Genomic DNA, 23,518 nt, shown 5'->3' on the forward strand with positions numbered 1-23,518 from the left:
ATCTTTAATCCTCATGAGGAAAGTACCTTAACTATCAGTTTTATTAGAGATTGGTTTATTTTTTTCTGAAATATCTGAGCTTTACAGAACTTTGGACATGTTCAAGACTTCCCCCCCCCCCCCCCCCCCCCCCCCCCCGCCCCGTTTTCTAAAAGCAATTTACACTTTTCTCTTTTTTTGTAATGCTGATTTCAAAATCTTCATTCAGAATTTCTCACGGAGTCCTTTTCTCCTTTATGAAGTTGCTGGCAGTTCAAGATACTAATGTGTTAAACTAATGTAACTGTAATTTGCTGCCTCCCTCTACATGCAAACTATGTGAAGCAGTCAGAGGGATTGTGATGAAGGGCCACCAGCTATATACAGCAGACATGAGAGTTTGTTCATTGTTAGAGAAGTCTGCTTCACAATTTCTGTTTTTTTCAGGGACCATCCTCTGTATTTTGAATCATGATTTTGATGGTTTTCTCTTGAAAAACTGGATGTTTTGCATGGCCTTGATGCTGCACAATAGCTTTAATATAAAAGAAGGGAGAGGAGAAAAAAAAATCTAGATCATATTATCTGTGAAAATTAAGCAGCTGACCAATGTTGCAACACATCCTCTCTGTTTATGAGTGCATTTTCGGCATGTGCTGAATAAAAATCTCACCGTGCAAATAGTTGCTTCTATTACTGTTGGGTATGAATTCCTCTTTCATAGCAAGAAGAATCTGAGAGCCTTTCATCTATGTTGAGATTTTCTTCTTTCAGTGTGAGGACCCAGGTTGGAGCAAAGCTTCATACATGTGTTTAGACTAAAGCAAATGACACCCAAAAATCATAGAATAGTTTGGGTTGGAAGGGACCTTTAAAGGTCACCTACTCCATAGCCCCCGCAATGAACAGGGACATCTTCAACTAGATCAGGTTGCTCAGAGCCCTGTCCAACCTGGCTTTGAATGTTTGCAGGAGTGGGGCATCTACCACCTCTCTGGACAACCTGTTCCAGCATTTCACCACCCTCATTGTAAAAAAATTTCTTCCTTATGTCTAGTCTGAATATACCCTCTTTTAGTTTAACACCCCTTGTCCTATTACTACAGGCCCTCCTAAAAAGTGTGTCCCCACCTTTCTTATAAGCCCCCTTTAAGTATTGAAAAGCTACAATAAGGTCTCCCTGGAGCCTTTTCTTCACCAGGCTGAACAACCCCACCTCTGTCAGCCTTTCCTCATCGGACTGGTGTTCCATCCCTCTGATCATTTTTGTGGCCTCCTCTGGACCCACTCCAGCAGGTCCATGTCTTTCCTGTACTGCAAACTCCCAACCCTTACTAGGTTCAGAATAATGGAGCTATAAAAAGCTGCCAAACTTAGATGAGCTGAAAGAAAAGCTTTCTTTCTAAAGATACACAAAGGGAATTACATAAGCTGTGACTGAGGAGGTGTGTCTGAAATGTTGACAGTTATCAGGCAAATGGCATTTCATTCCTTTTGGCAGTGATGATGGAGCCGAGCTCAGCATTACAATCTACAGAAGCTGATCTGCTTTTTCTTGGAAGTATAGTTTCCTTCTTTTCAGGAGGAAAAATATGAAACAAAAGTGTTTTACTTCCTTGAAAATACATGGTTTATATGGAGCTATATATCAGTTCCTATCCTTAGAGCCAGTAATGGGAGGGATTAGTCTCAAGACAATATTTTCTTTTTTTCTGTTCTGTACATGTGACTCGCAAGCTCCTGGCCCCTTTTTACACCATGGTGATGCTTTTTGTCACTATGAATCTGGCAAAACTTCAAAGAATAGGAAATTGTACAGTACTTTGCTGTGGAGCTTGGAAGATCTGGACTTGGGCCTGATCTTGTGTCCAAAGACTAAAACTCCTGCTAGCAGTATCAGAGCAAGTTTTGGTATGTAGTCCATGAAAAGTGATTTGAGTATATATAGAAAGGTAGGCATACTGCTTTTTATATGGGACAGTATTTGTGTCTGGTAATTTTTTCAAATGAGAACTGATCTGGCAAATCATATATTTCATGAAATTCAAAGTGAATGAAACTTTGAATGAAATAAAGTGAAACTTTGAAAGAAAAAAAAGGAGAGAAATATACATAGAGGGAAAAAACCACCACATTTTAATTGTAAAAAGGATTATGTATTATGCTGGTTACTTGCATACATAGAAATAAATGCCAAGGCTTAGGTTCTGTTTGGCTGTTTAGGGCAACAGAGCTAATCTGTGAATAATGATCCAGCATATCAAACTAGTGGGTTCTCCTAACATCTGTCATTGAACCCTCTGCAACGTATTTGGAAGCAGAACATCAAAAATGAATGTCATCTGACAGGAGCCAGATCACTACCAGAGTTAAAATAGCCCTGGACATGTAGCTCATGATGTGTGATATCCAAGTGGTACATATCTGTTAGCTGTGGGTGTTGTAGTGGTGAGGTTGTTTGAGTTAACAACCATGCGTCACGTACTTCAGCACTCGGCTCTTGTGTCACAGAAAAAATAATCTGCATTAGAAAGATGTTTAACTTACATTTACAAGTAATATTATGAGATATGCAGTATTTAGATACTCACTTTGCTAGTTATTGTCTGAATATCCTAGCAGGCATAACAAAAGTGTATTATTTGGGTGAGGTCCCTTACCCCTTTTCTTTTTTGGTGTAATCATATGGTAGGTTGACATATGTATTATAATTTACATTTGAAAACCATGCATTTACATTTCTATATTATGATAATTTTAAAAGTTTTCCTACAGACAGAAGTATGTTTTGCCTGACTTTTGTAGAATTAAAAAAGATAGCTTTTAAGTCTCTGGTACTGTTGTTTCTACTGAGTTGCCTTAGTGGTAACCACTCTAAATTAGTGAAGTCTCTGCCTTACAGAGAGGACTGCAGCAGGAGGCCTCAGAGTTGCAGAAAGAATAGAATATGATATATTGAAATTAAAATGAAGACAACAATCTTATAGACTGGAAAAATCACTTGATAACAAAAGACTAGTTTTGGTTTTGCTATTAACTCAGAGTCACATCTGATTCTTTTAGTAATTTGTTGTCTTTTATCTATTCCCTATAATTTCAGTGGTATTTTATCAGCGTCCCACATCTGATGTAATTTCACACATCTAACTTATGTTTGCCTTTTTGCATTTGTGAAGTATAATCTAGTCTTTTAACAATGACTCTGAAAGTATGTTTATTTGATATTATCTGTCTAGCCTTTATCAATTTTGTCATTTTACCTAATTTGTTCAATTTTATGAAAAAATGTTCAGATTTTATTTTGTAAGAGTGACTAGGAGTGCCAGGCATGAAATAAGACTCCATTGTTGAACAAACTGTACCTATGTTAACAAAATGATCTCTCTTTAATTTTCAGTTATTTTCATGTCATATATGATGTGTAGAACAAAAGGCAATGATGGTTTGAATTCCCACTCACTTTCAGAGGTCAGAAAGCCCCTCTGATTGATTTTAACTTGCATTAAGCAGCACATCAACAAAAAAAAGTTTCTTCAACTTAAATTTTTTTAACAGTTTGGCATTGCTGACTTTTTAATCCTCATTCTTGCAGAAGTGCTAAGCTCATGCAACTCTGAGAGGAGGGAAAACCAGCAAAACTTAATTTGCAAGTAAATCAACTAGTTATAACTTGCATTTACAGGGAGAGCAAAGCTGTTTAGCAAGTAGGAACGTATGCTTTTGTGAATGACAGCTTTGCTATAAGGTGAGAAGAAAACCAATCATTATAAAAATAGTCAGTTTATTCTTTGTTTCTTTGCATTACTGTTGATTGTAACATCTGTAAGGATGAAAGAGGATTTCCCTCAGGGAGATTATGTATAAACAAAGAACCAAAATGCTGGTCTTTCTTCAAAGAGCTTTCAATCTCCGTTCAGGTTTTCTCCTTTCTATCCTTTATTTCTGTCATTTTTTGGCCATAATGCAGGATATTCTGATGTATAGTGCATTTCTGGAGAGAGAGTTAAAAATGCTTTTCCAGCTTGCTATCTAGTTTCATGCATTATCTCATGACCTGAATGGCAGCAAGGCTTTGCAGATCACTGAATCTAGAGGCAAAGGTGAGGAAAATAATTTTTTTTCACCTCCCAAAACAATTTTTGATTGACTTTATGAACTAAGTAACATACGGTTCCCTTCCATACCCCACAAGTTACTCCGCCCCCCCAACGCTTTTTTTTTTAAAAGCAAAAAGTTACCAGAAAATTGTGAGATCTTTTCTTACTAGCAAGATTTGATTTTTATGCTTTTCAACACTTCAGTCTGCCATTTTCTATTCCATTAAGTAAGCTAGCTTCAGAGGCAACATAATCTGCTTTACATCCACAGACATAACCAAAGTCAGGGAAATTATGTTTTGGTATTTTGTATTAGCAAACTCCTAATAAGTGCTGGAGGCAGGTAAAAACTATTTTTCAAGTCTCCTATAAATAATAGTGAAAACAATTCATAGAAATTCTATTGTAATGGAAAAATATTGTTACCTAAATATACAGAATTCTGCTTGTAATGGACTCGAAAGTCTTCCGTCCTTTATCTGTGCAGATACTTCTGCATATTCCCCAAATGAAAGCAGCAACTTCTGTGGTGGCACATGGTAACTATAGAAACAAATAGAATATAGAAACATCCACTATGGTTAAATTAATAAAATGTTAAGTTCTTTTTCTGAAACACTGTGGGATGTTTTTTCTCTTTTAGAAATGAAATCTTGGCCATGTTTCTGATTTCCTCCCCCTCCCTTCTACTTCTACTCTAAATAGTTGCTCAAATTCAGTGTCTCGTATATTAAGGTATACAGCTACCATAAAAGCTCAAGTAAATACTGAAGCTGTAGACTGCATGTTTGTAACAGGATCGGGCAGAAACATCTTGTATGTTGTGTGTTGTTACACTGTTGAAAGTTGTTCTGTGTTGCAGATTTCAAAACTGTATTTAAAAAACCCAACTTGCTTCTCCCCAGTTGATCCAAGTAAGCACTTTTAATGTATATTTCACTGGCTAAAACAGAATCAGTGTAATCTTTTCTAACATTTTTCTGGTTCATTGCAAGATGCATCAAAACCAAAGAAAGCCTTTCTACTTTAACTGAAATTGGATCTAGTAGCTGGCTCTGACAGTTTTTTGTGATGGTGACATCTAATGAGCTTTGCATCTTAGTATGTTTGCCTTAAGAAAATGTTGTGCAGGAATTAGTATGACTTGAACTTCTACATGGATAATAATAACCTATTACATATTCTATTGAGAAATTTTGGGAAGTCAACACAGTGCCTGTGTAGGGGGAAGATATATGTAATGTATTTGTAAAGTCCTAAGTGCATCTGAAAAGCCATCACTTTGTAAGAAAGCATAGGAAACAGAGAGCTATCACAGGTCACAGGTCTGTGTATTTAGGTGAAGAAAATTACTGTCAGATGTTAATGTAATATGGAATTCTATTGCTTTGGAATTGGGCATTGTTATTGCTCAGCTCCAATAGGTATATAATGTTTTTCCACTTCGAAGTCCAGAAGACACATTTATTTATTTATTGAAAAGAATGATCATGATGATGATGATGAATTCTTCTCACCAAGATCACAGGAATGAAAGAGATCTCTCTGGCAGAGTGGTGGCCAGTAGCACAGACCAGACTGACTTCACAGCCTACCTTGACATTGCCATGCAAGAGCAGCCTTGATCTTATCCAGAGATGGAAGTGCTAGAGTGCCATCCAGATCAGCTTTGACTGACATAGATAATATAGCTGGGGAGAGACCTGGCCTGCAAGCGTCTTTTGGGACACGCTTACCCTTAAGAGTGAACGGGCGGGCACTGGTACTCTATGCCTGACTGCTTTGATGTGCCCCAGCTGCTGTTGTACCACCACGCTATGAACAGTGTGAAACATCTGAGCTGGCAAAAAGCTTTTCTGGAAAGACCCTGATGTCACAGGTGGGATTTGTAGGCAGTCTGAAGTCAATTTAAGCTCTGTGTTGGTTTTTACAGAGCTGTGTCAGAAGCACACCAGACTTCAGTCTGCTTGCAGCACCTACCATTTTAAGTGAATATAGGCATGGCTTTAATTTGCATCTGTTAATGCTGTTACTCTGACTTGATATCATCCCCTGAATATTGAATTTTCTTGATTTTTGCTGTTTAATTCAGGACTGATTCAATAGTGCTAAGCTTCACTGTGCCTGCAAAGCATCCAAAGCCAAGTTAGTTAACTTTTACTAAGGTAGACAAGGGTTTTGCAGGTTATATATGTTTTGAACACCTTCAAGTCTGAGCACCATTATGTCTGTTCTGGATTTTAAAAACACTTGTTAAGCTTTTTATGATGGTGAGGTGATTTCTCTGCCATTCTTCCTATATTTTGTAAAGCTCTTGTTTCTTGTAAAGGTTTTTCAATCTAAAATTTTCTGTTTTCTTTAGGGAACAGCAATATTACAGTCTGGAGTCTTACCAGCTATACCAGGTAGGCGCCATTTAGTTATTTGCTGTGTTAAAGAATTATGTTTGTCTCAAATTGTGATGAGAGAAAGAGAAGATTTATGGAAGCAGAACTAAAGACTATATTGTGAAGTATCCTGTTTGTGGTTGGTTTTGCTGCTGCAATACATGACTGAAAATTATTAAATACATTGTAATCTGTAGTATCTTTGGTTGCAAAGATTAATATATTTGATTTTCCTTTTTGTAATCTAAAGAGGTTTGAAGTTGTCAGTTTCTATATGAAGATTTTTAGTGCTTTTTCTACTTATATAATTGACTGTCAACAAAGTGTTCCTTTGAGGCTATATTAACACCAAGGGGAAACGATTTATATGTTCCATGTGTATACCCAGTTTTTTAAATAACACAAAACCACAGGACTGGATCCTTACCAGAGGCAACATAGAAATGCTTCTCTCATGTCAGAGCAATTACTGATTGACCAACAAAATTAGAAAAGGGAGGAGACCGAGTATCTGGCCTGGAAATACTATTTAGGCAAAGGTAACACACTGACTACTACTGCCCATAAGTAGAATGCATTGGTCATCTGGAGTTCTCTGTCTAATGGAGCCAAACTGGTCTGGCACCTTTTGTGTCGTCATTTTACTTCAAAGATAACATTTTGTAAGCATTTGGTTTTGTTTACTGTCTCCATCTTAGTCCTTGGAGACATCTCTGCAAATAAGTTGTTTAGTATCTTAAATGTTTTTGTATTCCTTAAATTGTTTACCTGATAATTCAGCAGATCCATTAAATTTCTCAGGTTGCCTGCTTCTGACAGACAGAACAGCTCTTTGTGCTTGAGTTTCTTTATTGCTTTTAAAAACCTTGGCAAATACATAAAGAAATATAGCTGATTGATACTTGTGTGAACAAATCCAGCAAGATACCTAGGATCAGGAGGTGTCTCTGGAGAAGGTTAGAAGTAACTCTATTCCTTTGTCTGTCTTAGCAGGAGAAAATCTAGAAGCATTTAGCAGATCTTGTTCCTAGTTATTCCACTAGAGTCAGTGGAATTACTCTTGATTTATAGAGGTATAAGTAGAAGCACAAATTGGATCATTAACTCTAATTTTATCTTTCCTTCTGGTACTCAGGTTTCTAGTCCTCTAATCGACCCAAGGAAACCAGAGCACGTATGACTAAGTGTGTGTAAATACAGGCAAACTTGGGTCTATAGCTTCATGTGGTGGGCACAGCATTATTTCTGAATAAATTTCCATGGCAAATTAATTGTGGATGCAAACAGTATCTGACAAAAACTTAATCTCAGACTATTCATGCAGATGAAGGAGTTAGCTGTTTTGATAAAACCTATCATTAAGCAAATTGGAAATGTAGAAATACAGGACAGATTTTTAGATCAACAGAAAAGGAAGATACAAGACTGAAGAAAATTTGAGTGTGTGGGTTTTCATGTCTGGTACACTGGGAAAATATTGTTTAAGAAAAAAGCTGAATACTTGTTGGAATAAGTATAAATGTTTTAGGCAAATGCTATATCAGTGACTGAAGTTTTTAGCTATATTTGTGGGGTTTCATCTCTTAAGTGCTCTCATTATATACCTTTATTCTTCAATACTACACTATTTTTCAAAATACGAAAGAAACCCATGCTTCTATGTCTTGTCACATATTTATTATCCACAAATATTTTATTGTCTTTTATATATGTGAACATTTCAAGTATAATTGAACTTGGCATTGCAAAGCTTTGAAAATAATACTGTAACCTGTTTTGCTTCCACCATCTTTAATCCAAGCCATTAACTGAAGGTCCCTGGGTGCTGGGAATAAAGGAACAACATTAGAACTTTTCTATGTATCTCTATTATGATCTTTTAATCCATTGTTGATGATAACATAAGGGCAAAGTAATTTGAGGTAGCTACTTTCAAAGCCTGTCTTGCACATGTACGTGGCAAGATACCTCTACTAGCATCAATGATTGTAAAATGACCCAATATACAGTTATATTTGCTAGTGTAGCAGTCCACTTAGTCAAAGACATTTCTTCTTTATCACAGAAAGAACTGTATTGTATTTTAATTCAAACATACTGTATGAATGCAAACCCACTTCTTCCAGTGCTACAGGTGCCCACATGTTCTGTACAATGAATGCCTCAGTTCTGTATCAAGAAATGGAGTTAGTCAGGATCAATTGTTTAAATATTTTTTTAGTTTATTGGTAGTGAATGTTGGTGATGATACTCTCTTTCTACTGTTAACTATGTATGCTGAGCAATCGACTCAGCAACTTCAGAGAAATGTGTCTAATTCTAATGGCAAGCTAAAGTGTTCATAAATGCTGCAACAATTCTGTATTGTATTACTAGATGAGAAAAACCATGTTGGGGTGAATCATTTAATTCTGGTTTAAATAATTTGCCTTTGTTATAAATAACTTCATAAAGATTGATTAGAGAGACTATATGAGACTGCTTGTATTTGTAGGAGGAAAGCATTTCCATTGTTATCATAGCTTTGTACTACAGATCAAGGTAAGGGATTTTTTGGAGTTGTATGATGTGGGAATGCCTGGTCTTAAGTATAATAGACTGCATTTATTGTTATTCTGGACCTTGAAATACCATGACAGGATAGAGGTTCAAAAATATGATTCAGATTTCCGTATTTGTGAGACTGCTGGATTCTGGAGGCACCCAGGTTTGGTACATTTGGTCTAAGAAGTTCTAATGGCTCCTATACAGAGTTTCTTATGAATGCTTAAGAAATTCTGTAGCATGATCTAGTGGATGCAGTTTTGCAGCTAGGTATGTAGTTCCTTCTCTCAGGAGCTGCTTAGGTGCTTTGAATTAAAGGATCATAAATGAGATGCACATTCAGTGTTGGGAGGTGGAACCAAAGGACAGCACATAACTTCACAGAATGGTGAGCAGAAGAGCTCATCATTATCTGGATTGTCTTTCCGGTACTATAAAACAAAATACTGTAGGAAAAACAGGGCTGAAAATGTTGTCTAGCTGAAGCCTCTTCCCTGAGGTTAGGATGTACTTCTGTGCGTGTGTCTGACAGGTGTTGGTTTAGCATGTTCTGCAATGAGAATCCACCTTAAATCATTCGAAGTCCTTTGCTGTTCTTACATTTAGAACATATTTCCTAACAGTTTCCTAACAGTTGTGGTCTTTCTCACTGTGATTTAGGCCCCTTATTTAAATCTGTTGCTCCTTTCTAGTTCATTGCAACAGCTTAGAAACTTCTAACTCTTGTAATGTCTTCAGGCTCTCCTTCAACCATTTGGATTTTCTCAGTTGAGTAGAACTCTGTCACAGCTGTCCTGTTTTCTGAATGATAGTTAAACCATGAGGTTGATTTTTGGGAGACAAAGAGGTGGGGAATACCAAATACCACTATTTCTGTTCTTAGTTGCCAACACTTCCAAGTGAACTGAGTGGTCTGAATCCCAAGACTGGTATTTAGAGAAGCTAAGTTGAGAGCTAGAATGGGTTTGTAGAAGTGCTTAGGGACCCTCTGCAAGCCCTGTAGAAGGCATTTCATGCAGGCTTTGTGCACCATATTTCAGAAACTTTTATCTCTCCCATTAGCTACAGGAAAGCTGATTGCCTAGGCATTCCCAGGGGCCAGGCCCAACTTTGGGCATTTCAACACTCAAACTTCTGAGTCTGGGATGTCTGATCTCCCTGTATTTCTGTGCTGCAGGGTCTGGCATTACAAAAATCAATAGTTGAATGGGAAAACAGGTTAACAAATATCCTCCCACGGAAGCAGTGTGCTTTAATATTGTTAAGTTTTGTGACTCTTAAATTATCTTCTAGGGTTTTTTTGTCTGCGCAGTTCCATTTTTTCCATATTCCACAGGAGCAAATTTATCACCACTGCAACAGACACTCCTGCTATCTGAAAACCTCTGTGCTTGTAGTGCCAAACCTACGCAGTGCTTGATGGGAAATGTTCTGAGAGGATGAATTAAGGAATAAACATAAAACAATGCTGTGGATTGGAATTCAGCTGAAATGTTAGCTGAATGCTGATCATGAACGTTGTAGCTCTATTAAATTGTTCTTAGGTAGGTATGGAGTCAAGGTAAGGAGATGAAAAGAAAGAATAAAATTAAGTATATAACAGTTGATGGGTGCTGAAATGAACTCAGCTGTCTGACAGCTTAGCTTTTATGATGGAAAAACAGACTTTCTTTCATGTATTTTTAAAATTGTTATTGTGAACCTATACAGCCTAGTACTTCTGTTCCAAGCTTAGGAGTAAGCTTTCAAGGAACTAATTGAGAGCAGTGAGAGAGAAGAATCTGGGCCATACCGTGTTGGTTGTTTTTGCTTAGGTTGAAAATAATTATAATTCACAATTTTTTTTTCAGGAAATGTGTTGTCACCTCTTCGGATGTAGGAAGACTAGGTATACTATGATCCTTTTATTGACCCAGTAAAGAACGTGTGCTGAACAGTGTCCACCATAAATCTCTCATACTTCACAAGGCTAAACACTGTAATAGAAGAGCGTTATTGTAACGAGAAACTGATTAAGAAAACCCTGCCATAATATGGCATGCTCTTTCTTGATTGTGTTTGATTTTATAAGTGCACTCAAAATAATTCTGTAGGGGAAGAAAGATAGCTCAGAAAAAGGAAACTGATTAAAATATGTATTGCATTTACAAGCTAAACCTTGGCCTTAGTGACTATCTGAATTACTAGGGGCCTGACAGCAGGGAAAAAACCAAACCTCCCTGTGGTGAAAACATGTGCTAGTGAACGATCCAAATGCTGCTGCTTCATACTCGGGGCTGAGTAGATCCAGAAGGATCCTGTTGCCTATCTTGGTAGTGATAGAAGGTTGTAAGTCCATGCCACCGTGAGCCTCTAGTCCTGTCTTTTCTGTATTCCTGATTTGCTTCCCCATACCTTCTTTGACACTGAAATTTGGGGAAATGACGTATTATGACCTCCTAGAACACAAAGGTGAGGAACCTCTTTTGCAAACATAGTGATTATTTCAGGTTTTTCTTTTTTTTTTTTTTTTCTATTAAGGAAACACATTATGTGACCTTCATTCTTGGCCAGTGTAGATCCTGAGCTTCAGATTCATCAAGATTTTTGGAGTAAATGAATGTAAAGCATCTTTGAATTTATATTTTTCAAAAAACAGACACTGAATTTCCTGGTACAGGAAAATGGTAATGTTTCTAGCTTAACACTTTTGCATTTTTAAGGATGGGAGGCTGGGCTGGAGTGGCCCTACAGCATGGAAAGATGAATAATAGCTAGAAGTAGTTAGATCCTCTGTGATTCTTTTGGACATGCTAAACAGTCATCTTTGTAGAGCAATTTTTGAAAAGTAAGTGTGCTTGAATGCATTTCTAATTTTGAGTGATTCTACTACTTCTGAAATTGACTGTTAGAGTGACAGGAGGCATTTCCAAATACAGTGAAATCTGTAGAGCGAGTAAGCATTTTTAAGCATCCCTGTCAGCTTTTATGTATTGCAGATAGTACCATTTGTATAGCAGAAAATATATGAAGTCACTTTGAAAATTGAAGAGTAACAAATTTAGGGAAGTTTTAAAGGGCAATTATAGAGCACCAGGAAGTCTTTTATTACATTTACATGAAAAAATCTCCTGGTGTACTTGCAGTATTTCTCCTGTCAATCAGTAGCTCTAGACTTTGGATGCTCTTTTAACTAAGGTATCTGTTTTCAAAGGAGGAGAGGGAAATATTGCTTGGCTGAGTGGATCAAAGTACTTCATAGTAAAGGTAGCTTTAATTCAATAAGAAGCAAGAATTAACTGCAGAGCATAGCGTTTTCTTCTGTCCTGACTCTTTGTCAGCAAATCTAATAGCCCAGACCTGCAGAGTTTGTGACCTACTCTCTGAAGGCAAAGTAGAAGTGATCGCTGGGCAGTAAGAAGTGATCACTTTGTAAATGCAGTGCAGCGTTACATGTGTCTGCTCACTGGCCGTGTAATGATAGGTGACAGGATTTGAAAATGTAAACTAGCTGGGCTCAACTTATAGCATGTATTCCAGCTTCCATCTCATTTGTTCTTTTTTTTTTCGTGGCTCTTTTTTGTAGCACATGTGCTGTAAACTGCTTATTTTTGAAGACTGGGCATAAAGAAATGACTGTGAGGTTAGAAAAATGTTTCAAACAGTGGTTGTCTTCACTGAGCTACATCAGACATTTGAGTCTAATCATATGTAGGAATGCAAAATATTCTGGTTTTTATTTTTGTCACATTTTAGTATCTTCTTCCTCTTACACACTGAGGAAAGTAGAAAAGAAATAACTCTGGATGAGCTACTCAGTTTTAACAAAGACTTGAGCAATTCAGCCACACAGAGCTGGATGACAGGGGAAACTGAAAAAAACTATTCTTAACAGTTCCTTGTAAGATGAAAGGAATGATGGAAGGGAGCATCTGTCTTCTGCTGGATGCTTTATATGTTCAGAAATTTATCTTGCTAACTTGCTTTTTCCATTCCTACAAGTGTTATCCTAGGATTCATAAATGAGAAACAAACCAGTTTATATGGTAAATGTAAATAAGAAGGAAGAAAATATCTAGGTCAGTCTCTGTTGACGTGTGTTTATATGATGCAGTTCAAAGCTGCAATAAAATTCCATAAGAGATTTGACTATGTAAATATTTGTTAGTTGCCAGATTTGAAAGTGAGTAAAATGCAACAGGTCAAATCCTGCAGAATTAACATGGTTCTTTTAAATGAACTCCAATGGCAAAACTTCAACTTGATCATAAATGGATTGGAATATCTTATAGTTTTAAATCTACTTTCCTGTCCTGTGTGCTTTCCACAAATCCTAAAAATGTTGCTTAAAAATCCATGTTTCCCTTCTGCTGAATTGCATTAAGTTTTTGAGGGAGAAAAAAACCCAACCCCACACTAGTTTTATGATGAAGCTGCAATTAGCATAAAGCTGTAGTCTTTCTTCAAAGTAAGGTAAGGCTTTCAGCGGCATAAAGTGCATTCTGACATGTTTAATAATGCAGAGACAGGATGCTCTGAGATGAGGAAAAGGAAAATCAGTTAAAGTGAAATATAAATAAATCAGCTAGTCCAGGGCTGTCCTATTTTTGCATTTATTTTTATCATCAGTCTTGTTAAAAACAAAATTTCAGACAACATTTTTAGTGGTTAAGTCCTCACCAGGGTATGTAAAGGTTCTACAATCTGGTCTCATTTGTTAAAATACAAAATTAGTTTCTCGGTATGGTATGCCTGAAAATTGATTTTGTAGCCTTGGATTACCCTATATATGCTTTTGCGTACACAAAAACTACAAAACTAAAGGTTCTGGTTCAGTTGCGCACTTCTGAAATAGGTGTTTATTATTTTTTTTAATCTATTGTCCTCATTAAGGGAAATAATCTGTGGGTTTTATTTAGATTTATTTATAAAAGTGTAGGAATAATTTTATAAGCTTGGAAATTATTAGATTTGGAAAAAAATTTGTATGAATATATACTTTACATGGGGGAAAAAATGAAGAAATTTCCATTTTCTTTAGGTTCTTAGGTCATGCAGTTTTCTTAGATATTTGAGATAGCTTATTTATCTTGTAGAATTTCTTCACGTTGCATAAGAATTATGGTAATTTTTGGATGCTAATTTAAAAACAACTTTCATAGAAGTGTCTCACCTGTTCAGAGACTATTCATCAGTTTAGAAGAGAGTGTTAATTTTATACCTGATCCCTAACACCCAGCAGCACATGGCACAGCTGCTCTGTCACCAGTGGCAGGGTTACTCATAAGCACAGCCTCCTACCTTATTTCTTTTAAGTACCATTTACTTGCACAAGAAGCTCTCTCAAAAATCTTCATGTGAGGCAGTAAGTGCCACTCATCTTGATTAAGGTGCCCACAGTGACAACAGTAGAGACAAGACATTCGTGGCTGGATAGGGATAATGCTAACCAAACAGGTAGGTATGATGCTGATTAATTTGCTGGTTAAATAAAGAAGGGATGTGTCTATGTAGACAAAGCACACTACATGCGTACCGCTCTGTAGGTTTCTGAGTTGCCAGCTCTTGTTTCCTCAAACATCAGTATCTAATACTGTACCTGGGACAGCTTCCTGCTGATCTGAAGAGGGCTGGGGAAAGGAGACTGACTGTGCCATCTGACATGCCCTCGGTAAAGCTTTCCTGGCTGTAACACTTGGAACGGTATTTCACAGGAACCAGCTATGACCTGGATTCAAACCCCATGGAAGCTAGATCCTTCACCTACCCTTCACCCTCCCCCAGTTCATGCATGTCTAAAAATGGATGGTAGACTACTGAAGTGTGAAGTGTACAGTTTGTCCCATTAATTTTAATAGGTTTTGGATCCAGTCTGATGAGATTTTAATGAACCCTTTAAACTCTGTGGTTGCCAAAGCTACGTTACGGATTGCAAAGGCAACTCCCCACTCAGTTTTCATTGCCATTTGACTTCTCAGTTGAAGACAACTGTCTCTGTGAGTAAGGTAGTACTCACCCCAAACAGGGAGGCCAGTATCCTGAAGTTTTAGAGAATGCATCCTTTCTGAAGAAAAAAACCAACAAAATTAGATTATAGTGCCACAATTTCAGGATACAGAATTTAGCAAAAAAAGAGGAATATTGCTTAAGTGAAGAATGACTTGTAATTCTTATTGAAATTTTTCTTGATGTTTCGGAATCATCTACTAAAAATGCTGATGCACAGCAGATATCTAATAATAGCAACAAATATTTAGATTTAATGTGAATATCTGTCTTTGAAAGCAGGTGGTACTTCTGTCATGGCAGCTTCTGGGTCATTAAAAGTACATAGAGGGCACAGTCTACAAGCTGGTAAGTGTAAGTGGTTCCGAGGTGTGTGTGTGTGTGTGCATGTAAATTTAAATTAATTTAAACTTAAACTGTTTTAAAGTTCATAAAAAGTTAAAGGTAATACATTACTTGATTCTCTATTGTAAGACACATTTCTTTGGGTTTTTTGCATTGCACGGTTTTAGTTAGAAAGGCATTGACAGATGGGATAAGTTTAGAAGAGGCAGTGACAGATGAGATAAGTGTCAGTGCATAGGCAGTAATCTTATTCACAGCAGTAATATGCTGCCAGCACTTTAACAAAGGGCACCCACCAAAAAAAACCACCTCAGGCCATGAGAAATCCTGTACCCTAGCAATGACATGGTGGGGAAAAAAATCTACCACATTTAAAGATAATTCTTTGTGGTAACAGAGAAAGAAACAACACCATCAGATAAAATGATGAATGTTTGTCATTCAGAATTAATCCCAGTATGTTCATTCTATGGACACAGCTTTTTAGCTAGCCTTGTTTGAACTAGGATGGAGACTGAGATCGTGAGAGAACCTGGGTGTCTTTTTTCAGTTTAGTGCTCTGGAAGCACTGGTGATGCTGTGCAGCGTGGCTTCTTGCAAAGATGATAATTTGCACTTGGAAAGCAAAGTTATCTTTGGAAGGGCCAGTTTAAACATTTTCTTCAGAGCTTTGTTAGAAATCAAGAAGTTATCCATCATGCTGGAGGTGGAATTTTAACAAGAGTCTTCCAGATGCTCCCAGGATCACCCACACAGTTCTCCCTGATTCATGCATTCAACACATCTTTGCTCCCACATTGATGTACAGCAAAACATACAGTTGACTTCAGTGCCCTTCAGTGTGAATCCTTGTAAAAATGTCCTAACGTTTATTTCCATGGTGTTACACTCATTAGAAAATGCTAGCATCACCACTGCAGAGAAGTCAACACTAACCACTGTTTATACTTTCTGAGATTATTCAGTGTGATTATTCCAGTTAGAAGGTTACAAGTCAAAACCAGAAAATCATATGCTTTGTTTTCATTGTACAAATTCCTAAATCCAAAACCATTGACAGTGTTCCTGTATTCTAGGTCCTAAAGGTGGTTATGAGATGCTAACACTTCCTGCAGAACCTGGAACTCCTACTAGCCCTGAGGAACCTGGTGAGTAAAGATCTTTGGAGACAGTTGCATTAGAAGACACTAACATCTGTTTATTTATCTGTTTATTTTTCCATTTCCTTTTTTTTGTGATCTCTTCTACATGTTTATTTTTGAGGTGGTGCCCTTTGACATGTCAACTTTACATACATGCTCACACACACACATCTTGGGGCTCTCTTTATGGTGTTGGTTTTCTTTCTGCATTATTTATTGCATGTTTATGAGAATGGTGCTTACATAGGCTAGAAAATAGGAATAACTAACACTTGCTAAAAGAAAGGCTAGAACACAAGTTTCAAATATAATTTTCTTCCCTCCTCAATTATGTTGTCTTTTCCTTTTATACCTCATTTCAGTGCCACTGCATTTTCTTTTACTCTTCTCCTCTTACTTGCTTAACTGTATTTTTTTCTTCCTACCTGTTCCCCCTTTCTTTTCAAGTAATCATGACTTTTTCAGAATTTCACAACCGCACATTTTGGTCTGTTTTACTCTCAAATCCTCTTTCCATAATGATCTCAAATTCTGGTCCTCTGACCCCTCTTGTAAGTATCTTTTCCCTCTGTTCATCCCGAATGGACTGCTGAAAGCATTGTCTTTCTCCAAGGCTCAATGTGTGTGCCTTGTTTTCTTAGTAGGAGCTTTTGACTGTCTCGTACTTTTCAAATAAACATTTCTCTTCAAACAAATATAAGCCAGTTTTTAGTGTCTAATGAGTTGAGTTTTTTATTTGAAGAAAAAATGAAAAGCCAAGTATTTCTATGTTTACAAAGAAAACACAGTTTCTATTAAAACAGCACTGACTAAACAACAGAAGACTTTTCCTTTCCTTCCATTCCAGTTTGCCCAACTTTGTTATTGGTTTTTTCCTTTGAGAAGAATATTTGACTGTTGCCAGGGGTTTCTTTGTTCTGCGTGTTTCTTTTGATTTTCTTGGACAAAGCCTTACCAATTAATATATTCTTCTCCTTGTCTGTTTTTTCAGTTTTTAGGAAAATCTCTTGCCTTGTCTGCATCAGGTATGACATTCAGCTTCCTAAAACCTTTCAACTATTTAGCTCTATAGAGAAGTTTACTAGTTTTCATGCAAACTAGCTTTGAGGACACCTCACTTAAACTCCTGCTACGTCACTTTAACAGTGTATAGAAAGACTTAAAAAATTATCTTTGCCTTTATGACTGCTTATGACTCTGTATCAGTCCTTAATATTGTTATTTGCTTACAACTTTAACTATTTGGGATGCAGGTTTTCAATGCTATGGTTCTGCTGAATCCCTTTTGACACAGTTAGGCCAAAATCTTTGAAATACTTTATAAAGAATAATTGAGAATAATTTTTGAGAATGATGTTTGATGAAGATATAGAAACTTCTCTGTTTAATTTCTCTTTTTTTCCTTTTCATTTTGTTTCTAACACCTGGCTTTGGGACAACAACTTGAAGTCTGACCATCAGAAAAGTGTTTGGTTATTTCGTGGATGTTCCTATGTTTTCTTCATGGAAATCTGTCAGAAAATTGGTCAACTTTCCAATCAAATTTTGATTTATTTTTGAATTATTTAGATAGCTTAAACCTGGAGAGGTTCCAGCCTCTGACAACTCTTACTGTTGCCTGATACTGTATGAACTATCTCTGGTACTCATAATACAGTCCAAGAAGAAAAAGTTCCCCTTAATGGTTATTCACAGCTGCTGTTAGTTGATTTTAAGAAGTCATTCTCTCCCCTGCTGTAAAAAACCTTGATCACCTACTGCCTCTCCCTTCACATCTCAACAGTGTCTGAATGAGCAGAAAAGAAAAGCAGTGATCTGGACAAATAAAATTTCAATATGAGTTTATGCAGGGACAAGGAAGGGCTGAATGGAAGAACTTCAGGAAAATGCAGAACCTGAAAGTGATAGTGTGTTTCCTCTGCACTCCTTTGTCCCAAATTGACTTAACAGCAGGAAGTGTTTGAGGGTAAGAACTTCAACTGGACTGGTCAAGCAGGTGATTTCTAGCCTGCTGAGTAGGACAGAGAATGTAACTCAAAGCCTTGCCTAAACAGACAGAGAATACGGGTTTGTATTTGAGTGTCCTATAAGTCTAGTAATTCTCGGAATTCCCTTGATATTCATGGATGGAAAAACTAGATGTAGGTGCCTGATGTCAGGAAGGGGTTGAGGGCTGAAATGCCTGGTTGGCCAGTGAATGGAACCTTCTGCCTTCTCTCTTAGTTTCACTTCTGACGAGATTTGAATAATTGAAAGTAGGGCTAGAAGAGGTCTTGAGAATTTATCCAGTAGACAAAAAAGTTGTCTGTAAGTCAAAATCACTTTATAGAAAACTATTTCCTAGTAGATGTTAGTCTATCTCTTTCTTAGAAATTCTAGATGCAGAAAGTCTTCAGCGTCTGTGGAATTTCCTCTGGTGTTCTTGTGATCTTTATTATTAGAAAGGTTTTCCTACTGTCTAATCTTCTACTTTTTTCCTGCAACTGAAGCCTTTTATTACTTGGTCTGTCCCCACTTGGCATCATTCCTGTCTTTTTCAACTCAGTACAGGGAAGCTGACAATATTGTCTCTTCAAGCTTGCCTTCCTCTTGCTTGAAATGGTTCTTCAGTCCCTGTTTTCAGGACAGACTTTCTGAACTTCTAGTGAATTGTGTTACTCTCTTGGGGATCATATAATAGTCCACATCTTCCTAGAACAGATTGCTTCTTACAAGGCTTTACTAACCTGAGTTAGAGCTGAAAGCTGCTGAGGTAGTGTTGCATATATTGTTTCTGTTTGAAAATTTCTGCGTAGTATTTGCTTTCTGTCACAACACAGTGAGATCACTGCCTGTGGTCTGTGGTGTTTACATAGATCCTGACTTGATCAGTCTCTCAGGATCTTTTCTGTAGAATCCTTAGTCTTTTCCACGTCCCATCTACAACTGAGGAATGTACTGTTTGTCAAGCTGAGTTATTGCTGCTGAATGTTTGCTTCCAGAATATTTGATAGAACATTGAGTTATTATGAAATGTATCATTGGTCACTGCAAACAGTGTCTATAATAACATGTTACTTATTTTAGAAGGGGCAGTAGGTTATTCAGCTGATATCCCTGCATCAGATCGACCCCATGGCGAGACAGCCACCTATGTTAATATTCCTGTCACTCCTACTTCCAAAAAACAACTTCATTACATGGAACTGGAACTTCAAGAACCTAGCACGAGCATAAGAGGTAAGGAAGTCTACTATTTAAACAGCAAAGGAAGCATTAATGCAGACTGTATTGGGAATCTTAGTTTCTCATTTACACATAGGCTCTTGCTAACAGAATTGAACCCTGGTACGTTTGTGAGGCAGTTCTTGAAATTGTCAACTCTTTTAGAAAAGATTTTGAAGTATTGAAGTTCTATAAAATGTTGCATCCCTCTGACAGGCACATTGTATATGTACTCCTTCTAAAGTGAACATTTCTGTGTCTGTGGTGTGTGACAGACAGTAATTTGCTTCGTGTTCTCAAGATTTTCATTGCACATATTAGGACTACACTTGCTTAAATTTTCCTGCTTGGCTTCAGGAACAGGGCTGTGGGTGTAGGTGTACAGGGCTTGCTCCTAAAGATACTGAGTCTGGAGCCACGCAGCAAATGCCTAAGGATAGAACACAGTGTTCTTTTATCTGCTCTCCATGAGGATATGTGAAAGTGCTACAGAGAGGAAGCCAGCCCAAGTATTTGATTTTTAAAAAATATTTTATTCTTTTGTCTGGATCTGAGTATTTTACTTCTAATACTTAACTGGAACAATTAGCACATAAATATGCATTATAGCTACCATGTATTGTCATTCAGAGACGCGTTCCTCCTTACAGAAAGCCCCTAATCAGCATCTGGCATTTACTTCACATTTGGTATCAATGGGTTTTCCATGTATAGTTTTCAGCTATTGAGATTTTAATTTTTATACTTTTAATTTCAGCATGTTTATGAATTTTGAAATGATAGCACTTTCCCCATATTTAAAAAATGTTTATATCACTGTAGTTAAGTAATTCTAAGCTTCTCCCATACTTTAATGTAGTTTTTTGTATAACACCCTGTCGAGATGTAGAAGTGATGTTTTATCTTCATTTTGAAGACAGTGAACCAAGTAATTAAGAATGAAAAGCTGAATTCCATAAACTGATGTTAAATTTTCCTAAATGTCAACTACCCTCCCAAGCTCAACTTGTATAACTTTGAAGGTGCCTTCAATGACCATAAGTATTTTATTTTTTCATACTAAATTTGTCCCAGCCTCTGCAGTTGTATGTCTGTACCCGTAAAGAACTGTTCTGCTCCTGAACAGATAGAGCAGCTTTTATGTCCCTTATTGCCAGTTATTGGACTAAATTGTCATTCTGTTTGAGGCTGAAGTGGTTGATCAGGTAAATGTTCACATAGTGCCTAATTAAGACCAAGAAGAATCCCTTCCATCTGCCCTACCAATGGTGTTTTGTTTTCAAATAACAGATGTTATTAATTTACTTACTAGTAGCCTACCGATGAAGCCTCCCAGAAGTGGGAGAGCTGAGTTCAATTTTATCTTCTACTGGGAGGAGTAGTAGTGGAGATTCAAACCTGAGGCAGAAATACAAGTGGTTCATTTGCTCATTTGAAGAAAAACAGATAGCTAAAGTACGTAGATAACAAAGCATTTGAGGGTTTTTCTTAGTTGTCATTATCATTTTACACCTGTTACAGAGCTTGGTTAAGACAAGACCAAGATAATCTAGGAAATCTGTAGAACAACTGTCTTGGTAGCTTAATCCTAGGTCCGTTTTACCCAGGAATATATGAGGGCTATAGTCTTTTAAAGGATTTCATTTGGTATTTCAGGGAGTGGATCGTCCCGATATGCGCAGATTGACATTGCAGCCACCGAGACAGCCCACAAAGTGGGAACGCAGCATGCTCAGTGCCGGGAGGAACGCTTGCAGGAGCTAGAGCAGAAGAAGAAAGGGGCTCAGCAGTGACCCGTCTAGGAAAGAACTTTTTGCTCACCATAAGTTGGTACTAATTTATCTTTGAAAAGATTCACATTTATTGTGAAAAATACTCATACAAAAAGCTGCCATTGCTTATTGCTTTTATACCAGATTCATTCCAATGTCTTGATTCCTAATTGGAAAACTGGTAGCATGAGGGGGGTGTGTGGTCTTTCTTTTTATTGTAATTTGGTTGCAAAGTCCACATATTTTTTTCATATGCATTGACAAATGTAAGTTACATTTTTCTATAATTCTAAAGTTCTGGAAGAACCTGGAACTAATTCCAGTGTTTATTAAATGGTGGCATTTTTCTCTAAAAATAAAGAACTTGTATGTGTGCAGATAAGGGAACGTGAGAGTCTGTGTGTGGTATGTGTACACATATGTTTGCATGTGTGCTTATGTATGTTTGTATCCAAGCACACATTACTGATAAAATATATGTATATATCTGAGTGTATAAAATCGTAAAACCTCTATTATTATATTAATGGACTCTTACAAAAGCAAGAAAGTTCAGTGCCTGATTTTTTGCAGGCACAGTTTTGTTCAATTTATATGCTTATTTATGGACATGCTTAACTTTACATATGCTCAATTCAGTTTTATACCTCACCAAGAGTTCTGTAGCTTTGGCTAAAGTTGCTCAGATTTAAAAGCAGCAGTGTCAGGGATGCATAAGTGTATGAATATAGACAAGAGCACACACAAACAAGTTATTTAATTATGCCTATAAACCAAAGTAATGTGAAGGGACATTTTAGGTGCTTCTGTTCTTGAAACCCCTGTTTTAGACACCATAAGCTTTGATTTCATAGTTGCTGAGTATCTGTAATTCTTAGCAGTTTTCCTGGAGCTGAACATACATAGCACTGAAAATCAAGTCCCGCATTTCTCAGAATATCTTAAAATCAGGGTACTCGAAAGAAACATTAACTTTTGAAAACTGAGTCCTTCATTTGTATCTCCAAAACTATGCCAAACGTAAACCAGCATCAAAATCAGATCATCCACTGTGAAGATAAAACTTTTATTGAATAATTATCCACTGTCTCTAGATAACATAAAACCATTTCTCTGTAAGAGCATGATGTCTTCAGAGATGCTACAGAATGGAGGCACAACAGGCTTTTATGTTGTAATATAGGTTTATCCACAAGTATTTGACATCTTGCTTTTGTACAGTGAGATTGTCATTCAAAACTTGACTTAGTTTCTTGTGTTGCATTGTCTATGTAATTCTTGTGTCCCATGTATTTGTCCTGATACAAAATGTTATTTAAATAAAATGTTACGGCAGTGAAACTACACTAACAAAGCAGTGTACTTAAGAAAAAACCCAAAATTTTGGCCTGCAATAATATATCAGCTTTGGCTTCCAGAAGTTATCAGGAGTGATACCTTGGGTATTATGTTTTTTTGATTGTGTCCTCTTAAAATACAATATCTCAGCCCAATTCTCTTTTTCAGATACACATTATAATTCACATTGGTGAGTGAACGTTTTCTGCTAGTGAGGGTTTCACTAAGTGATTAAAAGAAGAGATAGGTGTTTGGTTTTGAGGCAGAATTTAGCCTATACATTTATCTGAATGTAGCCCCAATAGTAATGTAAATCAAATAAGAAAAAAGTATTTGAGAGTTGACAGTTGCCTCTGGCATCTGTCCTGTGCTAAGATGCACTTTTCTGTTTATCAGCCCAGCATATTTCTAAAGGGAAAAGAAATTTTTCTTATGTGCTTCCCAATTTAAATTTTTAAAAAAATTTTTTTGGCAAATGGACAGTGGAAAACTGCTTTCTAAACACATATTCAGTACAACTGGAAAGGCCTGTACCTGTAGCTCCCTGTGATCACGTTTACCTAATTGAACTGCTCTTCAACTAAGGATCCTCCACTGGAGGGCTTGCAGGGTTGAATCTCTTGCTATGTGCCTATTTATATTTAATATTTAAAATGAACATTGATTGCCTGATGCACTGAAATGCAATGTTTTCATGAAGCTGCAATATTTCTAGCATAAAAATC

General features: G+C 36.9%; 1 protein-coding gene across 4 annotated transcripts in view; it reads left to right on the forward strand.

Moving 5' to 3' along the window:
- The window catches only part of DOK7 (docking protein 7), a 70,162-nt gene extending 48,320 nt beyond the window's left edge, over nucleotides 1-21,842 (forward strand). For 3 of the 4 annotated variants that reach the window (XM_074904436.1, XM_074904437.1, XM_074904439.1), the window contains 5 exons: nucleotides 6,439-6,481; nucleotides 15,272-15,340; nucleotides 16,414-16,485; nucleotides 19,546-19,698; nucleotides 21,340-21,842. In XM_074904436.1, the coding sequence (XP_074760537.1) occupies nucleotides 6,439-6,481; nucleotides 15,272-15,340; nucleotides 16,414-16,485; nucleotides 19,546-19,698; nucleotides 21,340-21,476 (474 nt within the window). In that variant the 3' untranslated portion in view covers nucleotides 21,477-21,842. Of the gene's footprint in view, nucleotides 1-1,716; nucleotides 1,741-6,438; nucleotides 6,482-15,271; nucleotides 15,341-16,413; nucleotides 16,486-19,545; nucleotides 19,699-21,339 lie in introns of all 4 variants that reach the window. The other variant, XM_074904438.1, reaches the window with a different exon arrangement.
- Nucleotides 21,843-23,518: the final 1,676 nt, after the last annotated feature.

This window comes from Athene noctua, chromosome 4 (genome assembly GCF_965140245.1).
Source record: "Athene noctua chromosome 4, bAthNoc1.hap1.1, whole genome shotgun sequence".
NCBI lineage: Eukaryota > Metazoa > Chordata > Aves > Strigiformes > Strigidae > Athene > Athene noctua.